The following is a 23,975-nucleotide window of genomic DNA, read 5'->3' on the forward strand; positions in this document are numbered from 1 at the left end:
CACCTTGAAAGTGCATTATCGCAAGGAAATGCTGAGAAAAATTCTCGTCAGAATAACTTGTAGGCAGGAGGAGATTAAAATTAATGCAAAAGAAGCTATTGAAATGATTGCAAACGCCTGAGCACAAGTTAAAGAAAGCCTTTAAAAAACCTTCCGTTTCATTCTCCTCCTCCTCCCTTCCTGTAGCCCAAAGATGTCAAATTAAATGGTGAGTACAGTATGAAATTGTTGTTTCTGGTAGGCTAGGCACTTTTTATAACTTTTTGGTTAGTACATTAGAAAAATTATTGGTGTTTTGGTAAATTATGCACATTATACAACCCTTTTTTATTATGAAAAGGTTAAGTAAATGTTGCAGTGGGAGGTTCGGAACGCATTATGGGTATTTCCATTATTTCTTATGGGAAAAATAGTCTTGACATACAACCAACTTGAGTTACAACCAGCCCTCGCGAACGAATTAAGTTCGTAAGTCAAGGGTCCACTGTATATACAAGTGCTGGTCTTAAAATTAGAATATCATGACAAAGTTGATTTATTTCGGTAATTCCATTCAAAAAGTGAAACTTGTATATTAGATTCATTCGTTACACACAGACTGATGTATTTCAAATGTTTATTTCTTTTAATGTTGATGATTATAACTGACAACTAATGAAAGTCCCAAATTCAGTATCTCGGAAAATTAGAATATTGTGAAAAGGTTCAATATCGAAGACACCTGGTGCCACACTCTAATCAGCTGGCCGTGGGAGGCGGAGTTGCGTATCGCGTCATCACGCCCGCTGCCGTTTGCAATACCATATTCGCGACATACAAGTTTAATGAGAAGACACGAGGTATAAACGACACTTTGGATCACTTTGCAACAGAGTTAAAATTGCTGTAGCGAGAAACTTTTAAGTGCCAGGTCTTAGCTAACATTAAATAAAGCTGTGGACATCGCAACATCACACAAGAGAGCGGCTCACGTGAAGTGACTGAACGCAGCACGAGTGATCACTCATTACACAATTGAGAAGGCAGCGAAACAATAAAAAGCGAGCGAGTGACAGATACAAGCATATTCGGACTTTCGATCACTTTGTAACAGAGTTAAAATTGCTGTAGCGAGAAACTTTTAAGTGCCGGGTCTTAGCTAACATTAAATAAAGCTGTGGACATCGCAACATCACACAAGAGAGCGGCTCACGTGAAGTGACTGAACACAGCACGAGTGATCACTTTGATGAATCAAACCTGTTCAAAAAATACATTACACAATTGATAGTGTAGGAAAAGAATATGAAGCGACTGACGCATACAGACATATTCAGAAGTGCAGGTACTTCGGAAACAAAGCACCGTGTAAACCTAAAGTTTAAATTAAGTTCATAGACCTACAAAAGGTTGCCATTGATTTGAGGCAAGATTGCTTTTCTCCTGTACAACTATATGTTGCATTCTCAACAGTAAGCTTGCACGGCTTGGTCATTTTATAACCGGAGTGCTGAACTGACAACGTGGTATACAAAGAGAACTATAACAATCGTAATAAACGAACAATAAAACAGCAGAGAACCCTTGGAATAAATAAAAAGGCTGCTTCCTTGGCGAAGCAAGGAAAAAGGATGGGCTTATATGGCATTCGTTTATAAAACAGCGGAGAAACTGTATAAAGGCTGCTTCACAAAAAAACAGCAGAGCACCTTATATGAGCAGGCAGTCAGCTAAAGAAGGGAATCAATAAATAACTATAATCGTAATAAACGAACAAAAAATAGCAGAGAATTCGTGGATTACATAAAGGAAATGGGTACCTGAACAGAAAAGTGAGTCTCGAATAGCTACACAATAACTATAACAATCGTAATAAACGAACAATAAAACAATACAGAACCGCTAAGCAAGGAGAAAGGACGGCCTTATATGGCGTTCGTTTATAAAACAGTGGGGATATATATGTGAATGTATGTATGTATATATGTATGTCTATATATATATATATATATATATATATATATATATATATATATGTAGATATGTATATATATATGTGTATATATATATGTAGATATGTATATATATGTGTATATATATGTAGATATGTATATATATATATATGTGTATATATATGTAGATATGTATATATATATGTATATATGTAGATATGTATATATATATATATATGTAGATATGTAAATATGTATATGTATATATATGTGTCTGTATGTGTATATATATATATATATATATATATGTGTGAATGTATGTATGTGTATATGTATATATGTATATGTGTGTGTGTATATGTATGTGTGTTTATGTATGTGTATATATATGTTGATGTGTGTATATATATATGTATATATATATATGTGGATGTGTATATGTATATATATATGTATATATATGTATATGTAGATATGTGTATATGTAGATATGTATTTATATGTATATATGTATATGTATATATATGTTTACATAACCTCTTTAACACACTACTTCTCCACTGCGAAGCGCGGGTATTTTGCTAGTATATATATATTGACCCTTAGATTGGGTACCCTGTTAAGTGTAAGTTGTAGCTCAATGTGCTTTACAGGATAAAGAAAGAGAAAAAAGACAAACTGCATAAATGAAATTAGGCAATACTAATTAACATAAAATAAAAGTAAGGTCCAATGGCTAGGGAGGACAGAAAAAAACAAAACAAAACCCCAGACGGCTGGAGAAAAAAAAAAAAATTTGCAGGGGTTCCAGGCCACGAAGCTGCCCAGCCTCCTCTAGGTATTCTACCTAACATAAATGATCTCAATTAGTCCTCATGTTTTTGAGACGATGATGGTCATATGGACTTCTGGCCTTCAGTCCAAAAGTGTAGGGGCAACACTGTGCTTTGATCGGTGGTGTTGGCGCAGATCTCCACCACAGAAAATCGGAAAAAGAACAGCAGAGAAAGTAGGGGTTAGTATAGATTTCGGAGCTATTTGTTCGCTTTCTGACGTATAGTAAATAACATACATTCATCTCACTCTGGTGCTTATTCCATTCGTAATACCATGTGACACATTATAATTGTCCTTCTTTTCCCTTATATACCCATGCCACCAAAAAAAAGACATGGCATTAGAAAGTCCACTTCCGATGCCACAAAAAAGTCTATTTCAAGGCCGTCTCAAACATTGCGCAAGACGTCAAGATGTTGTCATACCAACAATTCCACTGATTCCAAATGATTTACCCTTTGCTTTCAAACATCTACAATTTCCTGTTCAAAAAAATCTGTTTCAAGGCCATCTCAAACCTTGTGCAAGACGTCAACATGTTTTCATACAAAGAATTCCACTGATTCCGAATGATTTACCCCTTGATTTCTGTAGTACTAGGGTGTTGTACCGTGTTAGCCATTATGAATGTAGAGAAAAGCCAAGCAAAATGACACCTTTTATTGGCTAACTAGAAAGATTACAATATGCAAGCTTTCGAGGCAACTCAGGCCCCTTCTTCAGGCAAGATGATTTCAAAAGGCTAGAATTTCCTATTCATTTGGATTTTGCTATGTGAATTACTAAGGCTGAAGGGCAATCACTCCAAGTTAAAGGCATTGCGGCGCCATCTACCAGCACATTTGCTCTCTGTGCATCCCTCTTTACCAATGTTTCTTTAAATTGCCAAGACACTGCGGAAGTGTCCAAGTATGAGAAAGCCGACTGCTTTCATCGCGTGAAGGGGAACTGCCGTATGGATGTAAAACGTGAATGACCCGGTGTGCATGACTGGCTTTCCGTATTTGTGGTGCTATTTGCTCGCTTTCCGGCTCAAAGTAAGATCTCAGTCTTGGTCTTTCTGACTGACTGGTGCTATTTGTTCGCTTTCCGACGTATTGTAAATAACGTACATTCATCTCACTCTGGTGCTTATTCCGTACGTAATACCATGTAACACATTATAATTGTCCTGCTTTTCGCTAATATACCCATGCCACCAAAAAAAAAAAGACATAGCATTAGAAAGTCCACTTCCAATGCCATAAAAAAGTCTATTTCAAAGCTGTCTCAAACATTGCGCAAGACGTCAAGATGTTTTCATACCCAGAATTTCGCTGATTCCGAATGATTTACAATTTCCTGTTCAAAATGATTTACCCTTTGATTTCAAAAGGCTAGAATTTCCTATTCGTTTGGATTTTGCTATGTGAATTACTAAGGCTGAAGTGCAATCAGTCCAAGTTAAAGGCATCAATTTGGTATATCCATGCTTTTCACACGGACAATTCCACGTAACATGTTCTACAGTGGGCAATCCTCACAATTTGTTCATTTTCGGAACCCCAGGACAACACAAAAAATATACTGTATCCAACGCCTCTAAAATGACCACTTATATTACCTATTACACTAAAATGTCAATCAGAAAACTGTTCTACTTCTATGTTCTGTTTCTTTCATTTGGGAAATTCACCAGTTATAGATTCCTGGGCAACGCCAGGTACTCCTGCTAGTGGGTAATAAATGTGGGAAACCAAGTAAAGGTCAAGTGAACAACAAGATGTACACTGAAATATAAGAATTGGTTTAGGAAAAATACTGAGCTGGTCAAGTAAATAAAGAATGTACCAGAAGAAAGGTTGATGTAATATACAAAATGTACTGAAAAATGACTAAGAGATGACTAAGAAATCAGCAGATGTCCTATAAACTAGAATGGACAGTTGTTATATGTACAGAAATTTCAAGGGTGGTGGCTCATATCAAAAGGTATAAGAAGAACAAGAATATAATATATCCATCTATCCATCCATTATCCATATTATTAAGGCAGGAAACAAACCCCGGGCAGGGTGCCAGCTCACCGCAAGAATATAATATAATAGACTTTTATTTTATATAAATCATTTGGGTGTAAACCAATGAACCAACCAGAGTAAAATGTATGCATTGATTGACACTGTATGTAAATTCAACAGTTTATAAAGTGTTCATCTATCCTTTGTTTCTTGGACCATTCTAATCATTCTGACCATGCTGTAATGGACTGCTTTTGAAGAATGCCCCCTCCAAGGCATTTTGAGGAGTAATTAAAAGATACAGTGAACAGCTTTTCTCCTGCCTGAAACTGAATTGTCCTGTTAGAGGATGTTTCTTTATTTAATAAAATGTTAAATTTCGACCACAACAAAAAACGTCACATAAAATCGTTACACAAAATCGTTGTACTTTTAGGCTTAGGATTTTATATATATATACAGAGTAGATATATACACTTGTTTGTTTGTTTATTTAAAATGCTTCTGTTAAAAGCCAAATTTCCTCCTGCGGACAAATAGACTTCAGTCTACATCATTTGGGAACAGGGTTATTGTTAGGATAAATAGAGTATAAGCTCCCTATATGGTACTAGGGGGCTTCGCCCCCTGCTCGCTTTGCTCGCCAACCCCCGTTTTGTTTTTCCAGATACACATGTCTAAGAGTTTTGTTTCTTTGAATTGTTGCTATTTCATTAGTTTCGTTTTTATTTCTGAACCTCTGTAAAAACAATATTTGGAATCTTCCGAGTCCCAATGTGCTGAATCTATTAAATGAGGTCCGTGAGATGGGCTTCTCTGTTTAGAATTTCAGCACAGACAAAACAATCCACATCATCAGCAGTTAATAATGTTTTTTGCAAAGTAGCCAATAAATGCACGTGAGTTAAACTCCGTTTTTGAAATTCTCTTGACTTAAACTTCAAAGCCTTACAATAGTTACATACTTCTAACATATCACCTGTGTCCACATATTCGAGCTGTATTCGACATTTCGTTATTTCTCCGAGTAATAATTTGTCTTTGTTTGCGCTAATGCAATGTTTACTTTCTTTGTTTTGACACTGTCGTTGTTTTCTGCTTTCATATTCTGTATCTTGCTCTGCATGTGTTTCGTGCCTACGTTTTTTTTTGAAGCTTTTGAATTCCAGTTTTCATTATCTCCAACCTGCTCTCCATGTGTTTGGCCCCCTGTTTTAACCTCTGTATGACGTTTTACTTTGTTTTCTACTCAGTCTTTTATTTCTGACCTCGCTTTATCCTGCTTTTGTTTCAGTGACACCTGGTCTGTGTTGATTATATTTTCCCTTTTTCGAGTAATAATTTCCATTTGTTTGCGATCTTGTGATCTTTACTGTACTGTCAATAATGCATCACTGTAATGTGATTCACCTATGCTGTATAGTTTGGACGTGTGAGGATGACGTATGTTTAATATGCAGCGTTCACCCATGTCACTCTTGGGCCCCCCACTGTTAATACGGAGCTCCTTTCGAACTATTATGCGGTGCATTGTGGACCACTGCGGACTCCGTAGTGTTTCCCGTTTCACCTTGTATTTCGGTCAGTCGAGCTCTTTCTTTTTGGAGCCATGCCTTAACCAGGCAGTAGTGCCACTTACAATATGGCGGTGACGCCTGTGCCTTCCGTATTATGTCGGGTCTCACCATGCTGTGTAGGTGCTTTTGCCTTTCGTACTTTCCCGCGCCTTCTGACGCGCAATGTAGGCGCCTGCACCTTCCGGGTCTGCCTCCACTGTGTGGTGTGGACGTTTAACTGTCATTTTTTTCTGCTTTCATATTCTGTATCTTGTTGTGCATGTGTGTCGTGCCTAGGTTTTTTTGAAGCTGTTGAATTCCAGTTTTTATTATCTCTAACCTGCTCTCCATGTGTTTGGCCCCGTTCTTTAACCTCTATATGACGTTTGACTTTGTTTTCTACTCTGTCTTTTATTTCTGACCTCGCTTCATCCTGCTTTTGTTTCAATGACATCTGGTCTGTGGTGATTATATTCTCCCTTTTTTGAGTACTAATTTCCATTTGTTTGCGATACTGTGATCTTTACTGTACTGTCAATAATGCATCACTGTAATGTGATCGACCTCACTCGAGCTGTTTCATTTTGAACCCGTGCCTGCTTTGCCTTCACAGTTTGAGACGCGCGTTGTAAGCGTCTACGTTCATTAGATCTGTCCACACGGGCTCGTTGTTATAGCTGTGTTAGTTGTTGAGCTGTTTGGTTTTGGAGCCGAGACACCGCGTTGTAGGCGTCTACGTTCATTAGATCTGTCCACACGGGCTCGTTGTTGTAGCTGTGTTAGTTGTTGAGCTGTTTGGTTTTGGAACCGAGACAGTTTTGCTTCCGCAGTTTCAGACGTGTGTCTGTACCATCTCGGGTTTGATGTATGAGCCTTTGTGGACTCCGTAGTGTGTCCCGTTTCACTCTGGGGTGGGGCGTTGACTGCTCTTGTTTTACTATGTCTCCTGCGTCCATGGGTATGTACCTGCTTCCATATTACTTCTCTCCTTTTTCACGGGGGGCTTTGTGTGGCGCCTGCGCACGTTCGTAGTCTTACTTTGCTTCCTACTCTGTCTTTTATTTCTGAGCTTGCTTTATCCTGCTTGCGGCATGTCAGACGGTTCGTAGTCTCTTCCGTTTCGCACTGGGGCAGGGGGCTTTGTGTGGCGCCTGCGCACGCTCGTAGTCTCTCCCGTTTCACTCTGGGGGGGGGGGGGGGGGGGGCTTTGTGTGGCGCCTGCGCACTATGTCTCCTACGTCCACAGGCAGGTCCCTGCGTCCATATCCGGTTTACCATTCTCGGTTAGTAATATGGATTGGAAGCGTGGAAATATTTTGATTAAGAAAAGTGAAATCTTATATTTAAAAAAAGTTTTAATTTAGAAAATGTATGCACAATGTTGAAATAATGTCAATAATTTAATTGATTTTGTCAGTAAATACTGCATATACAGCTGCATCTTAAACTTTGAATACAAATTATTTTTTGATTCTCCTTGTTTTCTTTGCATGAAGGAAATTTACTCTATTTACTTATACTACTTTCACTACTTTTTTATTATATACCACTGAAACTTATTTGTCTGGAGTATGTTTTTTGAAGGTCATAAATAAATCCAATCTGCATGAGATTCTCAGACCACTTTATCTATTTCAGGTTGTTAGGTTCCAAAGTTAATACCAGCAGATGCCAATCTTGTACAGAGTACCAGTCCATCACAGGATCTACGTATGCATACCCCCACAATCGTACTCAATAACAATTTAAATTGCCAGTTAACATAACACACGTTTTTTGGAAAATTTGAGATGACTGGAATATTCAGAGAAGAGTCCCTGTAGACATAGGGAGAACATGCATAATCCACATATGTGACCACAACTGGAATTCAAACCCAGTTTCATTGCAGCAGAACATTTTGCTAAGAATTTCCAGTATAATTGCTTAAGGATAGCTAAAATTGCTGAAACTGACACCCGCTCAGAAAATGGATGCAGCTTGTATTTTACAGACTCCAGGTGCAGCGCGCAGGATGCTGAATCCATAAAGCAGCTATGTTAACTATTGTGCTACCCTAAAAATAACTATTATTTTAAATTTAGATTAGAAAAATTAATTGAGTAGACACTTATTTTATTTTATAGAGTATACAATTAATGAAATAACTTTTTTACATGTATGGTTTTTAATGTTTTTACATATTAAATTTTGTTTATATGTAATAATGTTTTCTTAAGCTGAAATCAAACCTGTGTTTGACTTTCCAGTACATGAACATTTTTTTGGTTGAGCTATGCTTAAATTATCTTTAAGTGAGCAATAATATAGCCGGGATTCATAATAAAGTATATCAGGTTTAATCTATTATTATGCCACTCTTAGTCACTAATAAGGTTTTTCCTGTTAATTGCTTAAGGGATATTACAAAGATTAGTTGCCACTTTCTTTTCTTCCTTTGATTATCTCTTTTGTCTTAATTAGAGTATTCTGATGTTCAGTTTTTGCATCAAATGGTTTGTATGCTGTGGCAATTTTTATACACTTATTGTAGACCTTTTAGAAATTAATTATTTTTGTGTATACGTTACTATTTGCATATAATTTTAGCAATATACCAAAGGAATTTCCCATGATTTATTTAAGAGTTAATTCCATTTGTAATTTAATGACTAACATTGTTATCATTATAGCACAAACAGAATTATTTCAGTTTTGGAAATGAATAAAAATATTTGATTATTATGCTCTGCCCCGTAGCTCCTCAGAATGACCATTGCTAAGCAGCGGCTTGGGGATGAAGAAGTAGGAGCTCGTCACTTTCCAGCCCATGAGCGTGAGGACCTTGTTAAACAGCTAGAGAAAGCAAGAGAACAGGTACCCAATTTTTGCTTATTTTTCTTTACAGTCATTGACTTATTTGTTTTTAATGTTTTATTCCTATTCATTTCCTTGTTCAAAATAAACATTTTAAATTTATATGTGTTGTGAAACTACAATTACATTTGAAAATAGCATGGATGTATGAATGCCTATTGGTAGTCTTAAGTACATATTTTCTGTAGTACATTTATAGGCATTTTTATGTGAAAAAATATTTATATATATATATATATATATATATATATATATATAAAGCAGGCTATACTTTTTGAAAATTACATTCCCAAATAATTATAAAAATTATTCTGCGAGTGCGTCATTCTCAGGTAAAAACAAGTGAAAATAATGAGTAATGTCTGGTTGTCTCACCTTGCAACTCTGAGTATCACTTTGCTGAATGGACCATAAACACGACTCTCTTTTGGATTAAGAATGTTAAGAATGTGCCTATTGGATGCTTTTTTACAGTTGTAAGTTTCGCAACAAAGAACTGGATTTAACTGTATAGCCCTTTCCTGTCAGTTGGCAAGTAGGACATTTTCTGCTATTTTCCAGTGTTGCCCTTTAGTTATGTAGATCCTGTTAGCAAACCTGTACTGTACTTTCTAGCCACGCCATATCACACAATAGTGTAAGATGTATAACTGCACCAAAAGTATAAAGTAAAAATGTGGCATTTGGCACTTTCTTGAAAAACTGACTAGTTTGATGCAAAATGTGCTATGTTGTTGTTCTGTGTTGTTTAACATATATAGATTAAATGCGAGGGAATAAAAGATGAAACTCTGATCTCATCCATCCATTATCCAACCCGCTATATTCTAACTACAGGGTCACGGGGGTCTGTTGGAGCCAATCCCAGCCAACACAGGGTGCAGGGCAGGAAACAAACCCTGGGCAGGGTGCCAGCCCACCGCAGTGCACACACACACACCCACACACTAGGGACAATTTAGAAACGCCAATTCACCTAACTTGCATGTCTTTGGATTGTGGGAGGAAACCGGAGCACCCAGAGGAAACCCACGCAGACACGGGGAGAACATTCAAGCTCCACGCAGGGAGGACCCGGGAAGCGAACCCAGGTCTCCTAAGTGTGAGGCAGCAGCACTACCACTGCACAACCATGCCACCCAACTCTGATCTCTCTTCTCATATTCATCTTTTGATCTCACACAAAAATGTCTTCAGTGCACATCAAAAACAAATTAATTGGTTTTGCTGTTCCAATACTTTTGGAGGGGACTGAGTATATACTTTTTTCCACTCAAAAAGAAGAAGAGTCAGGGCATTTATTTAAGCAGGAGCTACCATTTCAGTACAAAGAGACACAGCAAATGAGCAAGGACGGGGCCATAATGTTGGATGTATGTATAAATATATATACAGTATATATATATTGCTCAATAGAATTAAAGGAACACTTTTTAATCAAGTATAGCATCAAGTCAATGAAACTTCTGGGCTATTGATCTGGTCAGTTAAATAACAGAGGGGGTTGTTAATCAGTTTCAGCTGCTTTGGTGTTAATGAAATTAACAGCAGGTGCACTAGAGGGAACAACAGGAATGGCTTAACAGGTGGAGGCCACTCACATTTTTCCCATCTTTTTTGACTGTTTTTTCACTAGTTTTGCATTTGGCTCCAGTCAGTGACACTACTGGTAGCAAGAGGCGATACCTGGACCCCACAGAGGTTGCACAGGTAGTCCAACTTCTCCATGATGGCACCAATATGTACCATTGCCAGAAGGTTTGCTGTGTCTCCCAGCACAGTCTCAAAGGCATGGAGGAGATTCCAGGTGACAGGCAGTTACTCTAGGAGAGCTGGACAGGGCCATAGAAGTTCCTTAATCCATCAGCAGGACTGATATCTGCTCCGTTGGGCAAGGAGGAACAGGATGAGCACTGCCAGAGCCACTGGTTTGAATGTCTCTGACTAAATAATCTGATACAGACTTCATGAGGAGCCCTGAGAGCCCGACATCCTCTAGTGGGCCCTGTACTCATTGCCTGGCACCATGGAGCTTGATTGGCATTTGCCATAGAATATCAGAGTTGGCAGGTCCACCACTTACGCCCTGTGCTTTTCACAGATGAGAGCAGGTTCACTCTGAGCACATATGACAGAATGTAAAAGGTCTGGAGAAGCCGTGGAGAACTTTATATTGCCTGTAACATCGTTCAGCATGACTGGTTTGGTGGTGGGTCAGTGATGGTCTGGGGAGGCATATCCATGGAGGCACACACAGACCTCTTCAGGCTGTAAAACGGCACCTTGACTGCCATTAGATATCGGGATGAAATCCTTGGACCCATTGTCATACCCTATGTTGGTGCAGTGGGTCTTGGGTTCCTTCTGGTGCACGACATTGCCCGGCCTTATGTGGCGAGAGTATGTAGGCAGTTCCTGGAGGATGAAGGAATTGATACCATTGACTGGCCCCCACGCTCACCTGGCATAAATCCAATAGTACACCTCTGGGACATTATGTTTCTGTCCATCCAACACCACCAGGTCGCACCTCAGACTTTCAAGCAGCTCAGTGATACCCTGGTTCAGATCTGGGAGGGGATCCCCCAGGACAACATCTGTCGTCTCATTAAGAATATGCCCCGACATTGTCAGGCATGCATACAATATATATATATGTATATAGTGCCCTCCACTATTATTGGCACCCCTTGTAAAACTTAGTAAGAAGGGTTAGAAAAAAAATCACTGTTTGCCGAAGAACTGTCATCTTGCACTCAAAAAATGAGAGGCATCTGACTTTTAATTGAAGCAAGTTCATTCAAAGAAAAACAAATCCCTCATAAAGAAATAAATATTTTTAACAAAAACGTGCCACAGTTGTTGCCTTCCCTGCATTTAATATGATAGACCCATCAGTACTTCTGGAGCCACAGCCTTACATAATGAAAGCACTTCCGGGTCATAAGGATGCCTCCCAAAGCAGGGAGTTGTACAGTATCCCCAACAGCACCCCCCTGGCGGCACCCAAGGTCCCCAATACTGCTGCAGGTGTCCAGACTGGGTCCAAACCATGAACTGTTCAGAATTTCCTAGTCCATCTACTATTCTTTTATTCTGTCTAGGATAGGAATCAATAAGATGCACCTCCTCTCATGTTATGCTTCCATTACAGCCTGCTGGACACATATATAGTTGTCAAAGTTAATGCAGGTTCTTTTTGACCCTATGAATTTGCCGTAGTTTAAGCTGCAAATTGAATATGTGCCACTTTAGCCTTCAAGTTATTTGTCTTAGAAGATACTCCATATTCTTAATTATTGAATGATGGAAAATGGCCCCATAAATTAGAAGTTCAGTTTCAAAAGTTTGCCCGACAGATCTCTCAATAAAATTAAGGTTGTGTATACAGTAGTTACTGTCAAGTTCAGTTTACTTATCATTGGATTACAACCAGCCTACAATATCACATACAAGCCAAGCATTCATGGACATCACTTGGAAATCATAGCTACCTTGTGGGTTATAGCCCATTATATTGATGAACAGTGGAAACTTCATTCATATGTTTTGACAGTCATGAAAACTTCAGAGAGGCATCATGCTGAAACATGTGCCAAACATTTTATGGATGTAGAAATCAGTGGGAATAAATAACATTGAGAATAAAATAAGCACTCTCAGAACGCATAGTGCACCCAATATCATTTCAGCAGTATGACAGCTGCCTTTGAACACTTGCTATGCATTGCGCACAGCATTCAACGTTCTGTCACAGTGTCTCTGCAGAATAATGCATTTGACAGTGCACTTTCCAAATGCTGAAAGGTGGTGGGGCAGAACTTGAGAAACTGTAAGTCGCACTTGCGCTGAAGATTGAGACACTCGTACAAGACATGCAGACTAGATGAAACTCCACTCTGGAGATGGTGAAGTGTGTGCAAAGAAATGAACAACCACTAAGAGATGCGCTCGCCCTACTTAAAACCAATATGGCCATGCCAGATGATGAGCTGGAGAAACTTGAGAAGCTGGAGGCATTGCTCGAGCCCTACAGGTAAGACCCCCCCCCCAATTTTTAGCTGTTAACAAAGATGTGGCTCGATACTTTCTGAAGCATTATCATTTCTGATGGACAACTCGGTGATAATGTATGCTAATGTAGATTGTGTCACTGCTTTCAGGTGAGACAAAGCAGGGCTGCATTCTTACTTTTTTAAGTGGCAGCACTGTTCTAGCAGGGTAAAAATTTCATTAGCACAAAGAACAATTCATTAGCATGCAGATAAGCTGAGCAGAAAGGTTCTTTAGTTTTTAATGAAGCAAAATGACACCTTTATTGGCTGAGTAGATTACAATATGTAAGTTTTTGAGGCAGTTTGGGCTCTTGCAAGAAAGATTTAAACATTTTGTTTTGCTTCTCTTTGTATCCTTAAATGGCTAACAGAACAGTGCTATTTGTAGTGAAAACATTTAATCATATTAAATAAAACAATATTATATTTTATTTTTCTCCAAAAGAAACATAGTGTTTTATCTGACGAAGATGTTTTGTCCAAACCTTCAGGCATCACTGCTTTATAATAATTTGAGAAATTAAATTAAATAATTTGCATGACTATGCTGAGCTGGTTGCTATACAACAAATTTGTTTACGATTTTTTCATCTTTTAGCAATCTCGCACTTGATCGTTGAAATACTGTATGTGCTTTCCATCGATCATTATAGACACATAGTGGGAATGTTGGAGTCTCTTACTTCATCAGCAAGTTTTCCTTTCATATGGGAGGTATTTTCCCCAAAAAGTAAATGAAAATTAAAATTATGAAATTAAAATGCAATCTCTCTTTTGCAAATTCATTTTCAAAGTCTGTGTGCAAAAATACTGCCAAAATTAAAATTAAAATGAAATACCCCGATTTGCGATTTCATTTTCAAAGTCTACATGCAAAAATTCTGCAAAAATGAAGTTAAAATCAAATAACCCCATTTGCAATTTCATTTTCAACCTGAACCACAATGAAGATGCAAAAATGAAAAGTAAAATGCATTTCCAAGTTCTCAGCATGCAAATAGCATGGGTTAATGAGCGGGGTATTGTACCTCAATTTCCCACAATTCTTTGTCCTTCATAGCTGTAAAGCCACTTTGATCGATAGAATACTTCTCACTTAGACTATGTTTATTTAATTCACGTGATTTTGATCTTTTCACCCCATACTGTAAGCTTCACAGTGAAACTGCACTGCCCAGGTGTCAGTCCTCAGCTGTCTCATTCCCTGTACTGCTGCTGCAAATGGTACACCAGGTTACAGATCTGAGCCTCGAGGCTGTCCAGCACCTCTGCCGATGAGTCATTACAGTGCTCGGCACCGACAGTACAATATAATAACTACAAAAATACAAAGCGTCCCGTTTCCACTTTAGTGTAAATAAATATAAACTATGATGTAATAAAGGCTAATTTCTGTGATGTTAAGTAATGTAATTAAATTGCACATTAATTTCTTCAGAACTACAATTATGCATGGTCTTCGGATTTTGTGAGACAGTTTTGCTGTGAAACTCGCAGTATGGGGGTGAATAGATGAAAATCACGTGAATTAAACACAGTCAAAGTGAGACGTATTCTATCAAATGATTGACTTTACAGCTGCGAAGGACAAAAAAATTGGGGAAAATCGGCAAGCCCGCCAATTGAACCTTACTATTTGCATGTTGAGAACTAGAAAATGAAGGGGCAAAGTGGAAAATGAAAATTCAGTGAGCAGCACGTAGCGCCAGTGTTTAAAAGCATTTTACTTTTCATTTTTGCAGCTTCATTTTGGAATCATTGCGGTTCAGGCTGAAAATGAAATTGCAAATGGTGTTGTTTCATTTTAATTTTTGCAGCATTCTTGCGTGCAGATTTTGAAAATGAAATTGCAAATAGAGATATTTTATTTCAATTTTAATTTTTGCATCATTCTTGCGTGTAGACTTTGAAAATGAAATTGCAAAAGAGAGATTGCATTTTCATTTTGTAATTTAATTTTCATTTCCTTTTTTTACAGAAAATTCCTCTCACACTTTCATACTGTCAGCTATTTGTCTAATCCTTTCACATATGGTTCTCATACATCAGGTTGATGTTTATGTCATTTTTTTATGTAGTGAATATGAGTGGGCCAAATTTTGTGATGGTAAGTTTGTCTTTTGCGATACAGTATGAAATATTCACTTTGATTTTAAGAACCTCCTCATTAACTTTTATTTTTTTGTATGGAAATAGCAATGGTCACAGGTACATGGGAGCTTGGTTAATTCTGGGCAATATGAGCATGTCGACATGGTTTTTTAAATTTCTTTTCTTTTCTGGTTAAACGTTATTCCATTTTAAAATTGGGTTTCCAATAATGTAGAGCATTTTTCCTGCTAACATTTCTTTTGATGCTTATCAGTTCGTGCAGAACATGATCTTTTTGGATTGATTGTAAAAAAGAGATGGGAAACCTTTTAGCCACTGTGGGTTACACCGGTATATTTTTGTGTCAGATAATGAAACATAAGTGGCAGGGGCTGCCTTCTCAGGTGACAGTAGCATTGACTGAGGTTAGGTTGACCGAGGTTAGGTTGGATTGGGATGGGGGCTTGCCATCCTCTATTCGTTGCTTGTTCTCTCTTGTGAATATTGTGTACATCCACACAGAATGTTATTTAATTGCAAATTTGATAAACCATTTGTTGTACTGTTGCAACCTGTAAAGTCTTATAATTAAGTGTGACTGCCTCTATTTAATCCTCAAACTGCAAACTGCGCAAACTGCAACATCTGAACCCCCACATAAGAAAGCATGTCTATTAGCTGCTTCAGAACCGGAATCTGAAGAGGAGGAAGACTGTACTCAAAAATATCTAGCATTCTACAAAGCAGAGCCTGTCGTCAGCATGGAGGATTGCCCCTGAAAGTGGTGGTCCAAACATGCTGGGGTATACATCGAGCTAGCTTACCTTGCTCGCAAGTACTTGGCAACACCTGCCACATCAGTGCCTTGCAAGACGTTGTTTTCACTCATTGGGCATATTGTGTAGAAAAAGCGAGCAGCTTTGTCATCTGGAATGGTGACGAAACTTGCATGTCTAAATATCTGGCTTGGTTTAATAAAATAGAAATAGTGTATTATTCATAATTGAGTTGTGTTTTATTTATAAAATCCGGTTTTTGGAGTTTTTGTATGGCTTTTGAGCTATATATATTAAGCATTATTGAGAAATACATGGAGACTGCAGTATGAGACTACATGTCTTAAACATCTGTCATCTGTTTTACAATTTACACCCAGTACTGGGTGATTGCTCAGCCCTAGAGCATAAGTGAATAAAACTTTCTCACAGATTTTTTGTTTTTTTTCGAGTGAATAAAACTTCCTCACAGATTTTTGTATTTTTTTTCTGTTGCTTTAGTTACCTGAACATGTTAAGTACATTTACATGCTGTTATATTGTGTCCACTCTTCTTAATACAAAGATGAGTTTGGGTTTTGCTAATACAAACACAATACCTTTATCCATACTCTTGATCAATATTTTAGAATTGATATCTAGAGCAGTAGTGGCCAAGCTCAGTCCTGGGGTCTCCTTATGGTGGCAGGTTTTCTTCCCAAGCAGTTTCACAATTGGCAAGTCATTTTACCTCTAATTAGTCTTATTGTTTATGCAGCTGGTCTTTTATTTATTGTTTTATTCAGATTTTGTAAGAAAAAAGCAGTATCGTTAGATTTACATTTATAATAATTTTTTAAAAACATGTCTTTTGCCATTGTACTTGACTATCATTTGTCACTTTTCTTGATAATGATAATTAATGAAAAGCAGAGCAGACACAAGGGCAAACAACAATGCAGGAAGGCTGTACTGTGTCTCTATCAGTATAATTCTCACAAACATTTTTATTAATAAATAACTGCTTAAATGACAAGAATTCCTGAAAAGGGGGAATGAAAGTCATGATAATAATAAAAATATTAAACATGAAGATCATATAATTTTGTAATCTTTATGTAATATACAGAAGTACATGGTACATTTTCATTTAAAACATTAAGGAATCCAGTTTTGTAATTTCCATACTGCCACGAATATAGAAACTGGGAGGTAGAAGTCAATTTAAAAATAAAAGTTGGTTGAGATGAAAACCTGCAGCCACAGGAGGACTCAACTGATTTAAAGTATTAGACAATTTTGTTGAGGCAAGAAAATCATGTTTGTTAGCAAAAAAAATATTTTCACTTCATTAAAAACTCATGAAAAGCTTATTAAGATGTTTATCCAAGCATATCTTTAACTCAAATTATCTTAACCTGAAGCAAGAATGCTACCATCTGTCTGTATAGTCTTCAAAAAAAGTAATAAATGCATCAGAAAAGATTTATTGCATGTTTTCATTAAAAGAATTATCTGAAGTTGAATGAAACATAGGCTTGTTAGGCACCTCTATCCTTTAATATCCTAAAATTATGTAGCAGCGATCTGAAATTATAATGCGGATTTTGTTTATATTTAGGTTGAATTTCCTCTGAGCTGAAAATAATTTCCCCAAAAAACAAATAAACAAAGATTAAAAATCTTCTGTCAACCGAAGAAATGGTTCTTCCACAATTGCAAATAGTTTTATTTCTGGCAATTACTTGTTTGCTAATTTCCATATTCTTTTGTTGTTGATATATGACTAGTAGCTGAATGGGAGTGGGCTATTTGTTTAATTAGGTGGGAGTCATTAGGAAGAAATGATATAAAACCAATTATCTGTTTTCTGCTGTTTCACACAGTCCACATTTACATTCCCATATTATCAAATTGTACTGCAGACTTCAATTAATTTCAGCTTTTATGTATGGCAGTATTCAGGTTTTACAGTAATAGGCAAGTACATTTTGGATCTTAATTCTTTTTACAGGTGATCCTTTCCTCACAAGTGTAGTTATTTTTATTTACTTCTTAAGCTCACTTTATATAGTTGAGGATTATATTTGAAGTAGATTGTTTAGCCTTCTTTCTTAAAAAGTCATCATTCCATCCATTTTCAATTATACTTAATGAGGTCAGCACCTATTCTGACAGCATAGAGCAAAAGACTATAAACAACCCTGGAAGGGATATTAACCCAGGCAGGGCATATGCACACAGACACCCACATGGCCCAAGAGCATTGAGTGTAAGATAGGAAACAACTCTGAGTGAGGTGCCTGTTGTAGCCCAGGGCACATTCACACCAACACACATCCACAACCCCCAGTTTTGAGTTGTCACATAACCTGTCATATAATGTGAGACAAGAACTAGAGTACAAAGGCGAAAATCCATACATATAGGAGAAACCATACAAACTATACACTTAGATGATTCACTTGTGATTTCTCAGTTTTTTTATTTTTAATAAATTTGCAAAAACCTCAAGTAAACTTTTTTCACATTGTCATTATGGGGTGTTGTGTGTAGAATTCTGAGGAAAAAAATTAATTTAATCCATTTTGGAATAAGGCTGTAACATAACAAAATGTGGAAAAAGTGATGCGCTGTGAATACTTTCCGGATGCACTGTACTTACATAAAACAGATATGCAAGTAGTAGAATTCTAATTTAAAGATAAGTTTATTTATTTATTTATTTATTTTTATTATAATCATTCCATACAAATAGATCAATTTATAACCAAACAAAATTGAAGACAAATCAAACCCCACCCCTGAGAAGGAGAGCATAGCCAAAGGAGAATTGCTTAGGGCTTTTTAATAAGGCAACAATAAACAAAAGAAAGGGAGAAATAAATATATATGTAAATAAGAGATGGAGAAGGGAATTAAATGCGGTAATAGTTATTTCATTCTAAAATAATATTGATTAGATCCTGCCAGGTTTTGAAAAAATTTTGTACAGATCCCCTAACTGAGAATTTGATTTTTTCCAATTTCAAATAATATAAAACATCGGTTTCCCACTGACTTATCAGAGAACAGTTAGGATTCTTCCAATTTAACAGAATAAGTCTGCGTGCCAAAAGTGTAGTGAATGCAATCACCGTTTGCTTGTCCTTCTCCACTTCAAGTCCGTCTGGAAGAACACTGAACACAGCTGTTAATGTGTTAGGAGGGATTGTGATACCAAGGCTGTCTGAAAGGCACTTAAATATTTTGGTCCAAAATGATGTTAGTTTGGTGCAGGCCCAGAACATGTGACCCAGTGAGGCAGGAGCTTGGTTGCAGCGTTCGCAGGTTGGATCTTGCCCTGGAAACAATTTGGACAGTTTTAAGCGAGACAGATGAGCTCGATATATAATTTTTAGTTGAATAATTCTATGCTTTGCGCATATGGAGCTCAAGTGAATTCTCTGCTTTGCTACCTTCCACTCCTTTTCTGATATATTGATTAAGAGATCTTCTTCCCAATGTCCTCTTGGATCTTTGAAAGGTAGGGACTCTAATAGGATTTTATATAATGCGGAAATGGTGTTTAATTCCTCGGCACTGAGCAGTATTTTTTCCAGCATTGTGGGGGGTGCGAGATGGGGGGAAATCGGGCATAATTTCTGTTTAACAATATTTCTAATTTGAAGATAGTGAAAGAAATGTGTAGCTGGGAGGTTGAATTTTGAACGTAATTGTTCAAAAGATGTAAAAATGTTGTCAATATAAAGATCTCTGAGCATTTTAATCCCAAAACTTTTCCAGGTATTAAAAACTGGATATGTTTGCGAGGGTTGAAACAGGTGGTTCTATTGCAGAGGTTCCACCGATAAAAGATTTTCCATCTTAAAATGCTTTCTAATTTGGTTCCATATTCTGAGAGAGTAAAGCACAACTGGGTTATTAGTATATTTGCGATAACTTGCATTTATTGGAGAGCAGAGCAGGGAATATAAAGAAGTACTACAGGATTTTACTTCTATTGCGGACCAAGCCTGTGTATGTTTCATTTATTTGTGTCCAGGTTTTTATGGCTTGTATATTTGCTGCCCAGTAATAAAACTGAAAATTAGGTAAAGCCATGCCACCTTCTGCCTGAGGTCTTTGTAGGGTTGCTCTTCAGATACATGGGTGTTTTGAGTTCCAAATGAAAGAGGTTATTGTTGAATCTAACTGTTTAAAAAATGATTTATTGATATATATTGGAATGTTTTGAAATAAAAAAAGAAGTTTAGGAAGTAGGGCTGCACGATTAATCTTTTTTTTCTCATGATAACGATATTTATGACCCACGATCAGTTAATAAATATCGTCGCGATTTTACAGTATAAAGACCAAACTGTTTTTTATGGGCTGAGTTTACGGATTGGACTGCGTCACTATGACGTTACTGCGTCTAGATTGCAGGTGCTTTCTGAAGCAGTAGAAGTCAATAGCAGCAATAACAGTCAGTCAGAATAAACATATGATGGCGGAGCAACGTGCAGAAGTGCGATCGTTAGTTCCTAAAAAGGGGTCATACTCAGTTGTCTGGAACTATTTCGATTTTGAGGAATGTGATGTTGATCAGGTACGAGTCTTGTGCAAACTTTGCTCCTGTTCCGTCCAAACGTCCCAAGGTAACACAACAAACCTCATCAACCACCTTAAAAGCCACCACAAAGTACACTATCAAGAATTTCAACGACTGAAGGCACAAACAGCAACAACAAAAAATTACCAGCCATCCACAACACAGACAACAATATCAGGGACATTGTTCAACGCAATACCATATCTGCCAGCTCGCAAAGACACCGGGAAGTAACAGAGGCGATCGCGTACCATATAGCCAAGGATATGTGTCCAATAACCACCGTGAGCAGTGAGGGGTTTAACAAAATGATCGCAACACTTGATAAAAGATATAGCATTCCCTCACGCAACCATTTTTCCAATGTTGCGCTGCCCTCGCTGTATGCGAAATGCCGAAAAGAAATAGAAAGAGAAATTCTCAGGCTCAGCCTTGAATATTTTGCTGCCACGACTGACTTATGGTCAAGCAGAACTGCGGAACCGTATTTGAGCTTGACAGTTCATTTTATTGACAGCGAGTTTGAGATGAAAAGCAAGCTTTTGCAAACTTCGTTTTTCCCACAAGACCATACAGCGGAGTTTATTGCAGTGGGCCTCAAAGAAGCGATGTCCACTTGGGGCTTGGTGGAAGAAAGACTTGTGTGCATCACAACGGACAACGCAGCTAATATGATTAGGGCAGCATCTGTGAATAACTGGCCGAGGCTACACTGCTTTGGTCACAGACTTCATTTACCAAAGGAATAATCGTCATTATTAATCGTGATAAAAATTTTGAGCAAAATAATCGTGATAATCATTTTTTCTGTTATCGTGCAGCCCTATTAGGAAGGATATTCATCTTAACAACGTTAATTCTTCCGGCTAGAGTGAGATGAAGGGTTGACCATCTATGCAAGTCTTGCTTAATTTTTTCCATACAGACGGCAATATTTTGTTGATAAAGAGCTTTATATTTACTTGTGATATTTACCCCATGGTATTTAAACTGATCTGCTATGGTAAAAGGTAGGGTGTTCAATCTAATATTATATGCTTGTGAATTCACTGGAAAGAGTATACTTTTATTCAGATTAATTCTAAGACCAGATATCTTTTGAAATTCTGTTAGTGCTGTTAAAACTGCATGGAGAGTGTTTCCTGGGTCTGATATATATAAAACCATATCATCTGCATATAGAGAAATTTTCTGTTCCAGTCCTTCTCTGACAATTCCCTTTATCTGATAAGAATTTTGGCAGTGAACCGCCAGTGGTTCAATGGCAATTGCAAACAGCAGTGACGACAAGGGACATCCTTGTCTGGTACCACGTTCTAGCTTAAAGTAGTCTGAGCAAATGTTATTAATACAAACTGAAGCTTCTGGATTGGTATACAGTAGTTTGATCCATGCACAAATATTCGGGCCAAACCCAAATTTCTCCAATGCAGTGAAAAGGTAGTTCCATTCAATCATATCAAATGCTTTTTCTGCATCTAATGATAGTAATATCTCTGGGGTGTTTGATTTTGCTGGTGAATATATAATATTAAACAAGCGTCGGAGATTGGAAGACAGATGTCGGCCTTTAATAAATCCAGTTTGATCCTGTGATACTGTATTACCGAGGGCAGCACTTTCTCCATCCTTCTAGCTATAATTTTTGAGAGTATCTTAACATCATTATTCAGGAGTGAAATTGGTCTGTATGATGCTCATTGTAACAAGTCCTTATTTTGTTTAGGAAAGACAGTGATTAATGCTTGACGAAATGTTTGAGGTAGTATTTGGTTGTCTCTAGCTTCTGTAAATGTTGCCAATAAGAGGGGAGCTAGCTGAGTGTAGAATTTCTTATAAAATTCTAAGGGGTAACCATCAGGGCCTGCTGATTTCCCGCTTTGTAGTGACTTTATAGCATCTAGTAATTCTGTTAGCGTTAGAGGTTTATCCAGTTCCTCAGCACTTAAAGCATCTATTTGTGGTGTCTGTAATGTATCCAGAAATGAAGATGTTTATTTTTTAAGTCTATTAAGATAAGTCTGATCCTATGGTCAGATGGCCAGGGAGGACAAAAAAACAAAACAAAAAAGAAGAATCTCCAGGGGCAAGATGCTGGAAGGAAAAAAAAAAATCTAGAGGGGTTCCGGGCCAGAAGACTGCTCAGCCCCCACTGGACATTCTACCTAACATAAAGGTGCTAAAGTCAGTCTTGTTATTTTAAATCTTCATTTTAGACAATTCAATGTAGTTGGTCTCTTAGGCAGAATATCTACTTTCATTCCATCATCACAAGTGGCTGCATAGTATGGTGATTAGATGGTGGTGGCATAAAATGCCATCACAGAGAAACTGGAAAAGAAAACAGAGAAAAATAGCAATTAATAATGACATCACATCCATGAAGTATATGATAATGCAATGCATATATAATCTATTTGAAGCAGAACAGAAGTGAAGTAAGAAAAGGCCAAACTGAAAAAGTTTTTTTAAAAATTGATCAGTTGTATTAGCTTGGTGTATCTCTATCGGTAAAATATTCCACATTTTTGGTGTATAAGAGTAAAAGGCTGCCTCAGCACTTCTTTCATGCTTAGCTCTCAGTATAATAAGCAAACCAGTGTTAGATGATATGAGTTTACAACTGTTGTATGTAAGGGGACAGGCATTCCAAAATATACGAGGGAGTAAGATTATTCAGAGCTTTATATACCATTTGCAGTATTTTAAAATCTGTTCAAAATGACACAGGTAACCAGTGTAATGATGCTAAAACCAGTGAGATGTACTCAGATTTTCTTTTGATTCCAGTTTAGATCATAATCCTTGATCACACCTAAGTACTAAACTTCCACCTTAACTCTGAGTGCCAAGGGGTTAAGTTTATTTCTGAGATCATTACTATTTCCATTTTTGCCGACAACTAAATTTCTGTTTTTTCCTTATTTACAGTAGCTTGAGAAAATTAGTACTCATCCATTCAGTAATACAAGACAAACAAATGCAGGATCAAAGGACACAGAGAGGCAGGGTCATCGGGTGCTATAAATGAGTAAATCTGTGCATCCTCTGCGTAACTGTGGCAGCTCACCTTGTGTTTTGAAATTATCTGGCCTAACGGGAGGTTGTAAATTGAAAATAATAGTGGGCCCAGAATAGGTCTTTGTGGTACACAATATAAAATATCATGGAATCTACCAAAAAAAAATCCTGTGTGTTAAATAAGACTGAAACCAATTTAGAACATTACTAGAGAAACCTACCCATTTGCTATGACAATTAATAAGTATGCTGTAGTCTGTGGTTCAAAAGATGCACTCA

General features: G+C 37.3%; 1 protein-coding gene across 4 annotated transcripts in view; it reads left to right on the top strand.

Annotated features, from left to right (window-relative positions):
• ccdc149a (coiled-coil domain containing 149a) overlaps positions 1-23,975 on the top strand; it is a 142,470-nt gene that overhangs the window by 57,296 nt on the left and 61,199 nt on the right. For all 4 annotated transcript variants that reach the window (XM_051928632.1, XM_051928633.1, XM_028801747.2 and 1 more), the window contains exon 5: positions 9,064-9,180. In XM_051928632.1, the coding sequence (XP_051784592.1) occupies positions 9,064-9,180 (117 nt within the window). The remainder of the gene's footprint in view (positions 1-9,063; positions 9,181-23,975) is intronic.

This window comes from Erpetoichthys calabaricus, chromosome 5, assembly GCF_900747795.2.
Source record: "Erpetoichthys calabaricus chromosome 5, fErpCal1.3, whole genome shotgun sequence".
NCBI classification, from domain to species: Eukaryota; Metazoa; Chordata; class Cladistia; order Polypteriformes; family Polypteridae; genus Erpetoichthys; species Erpetoichthys calabaricus.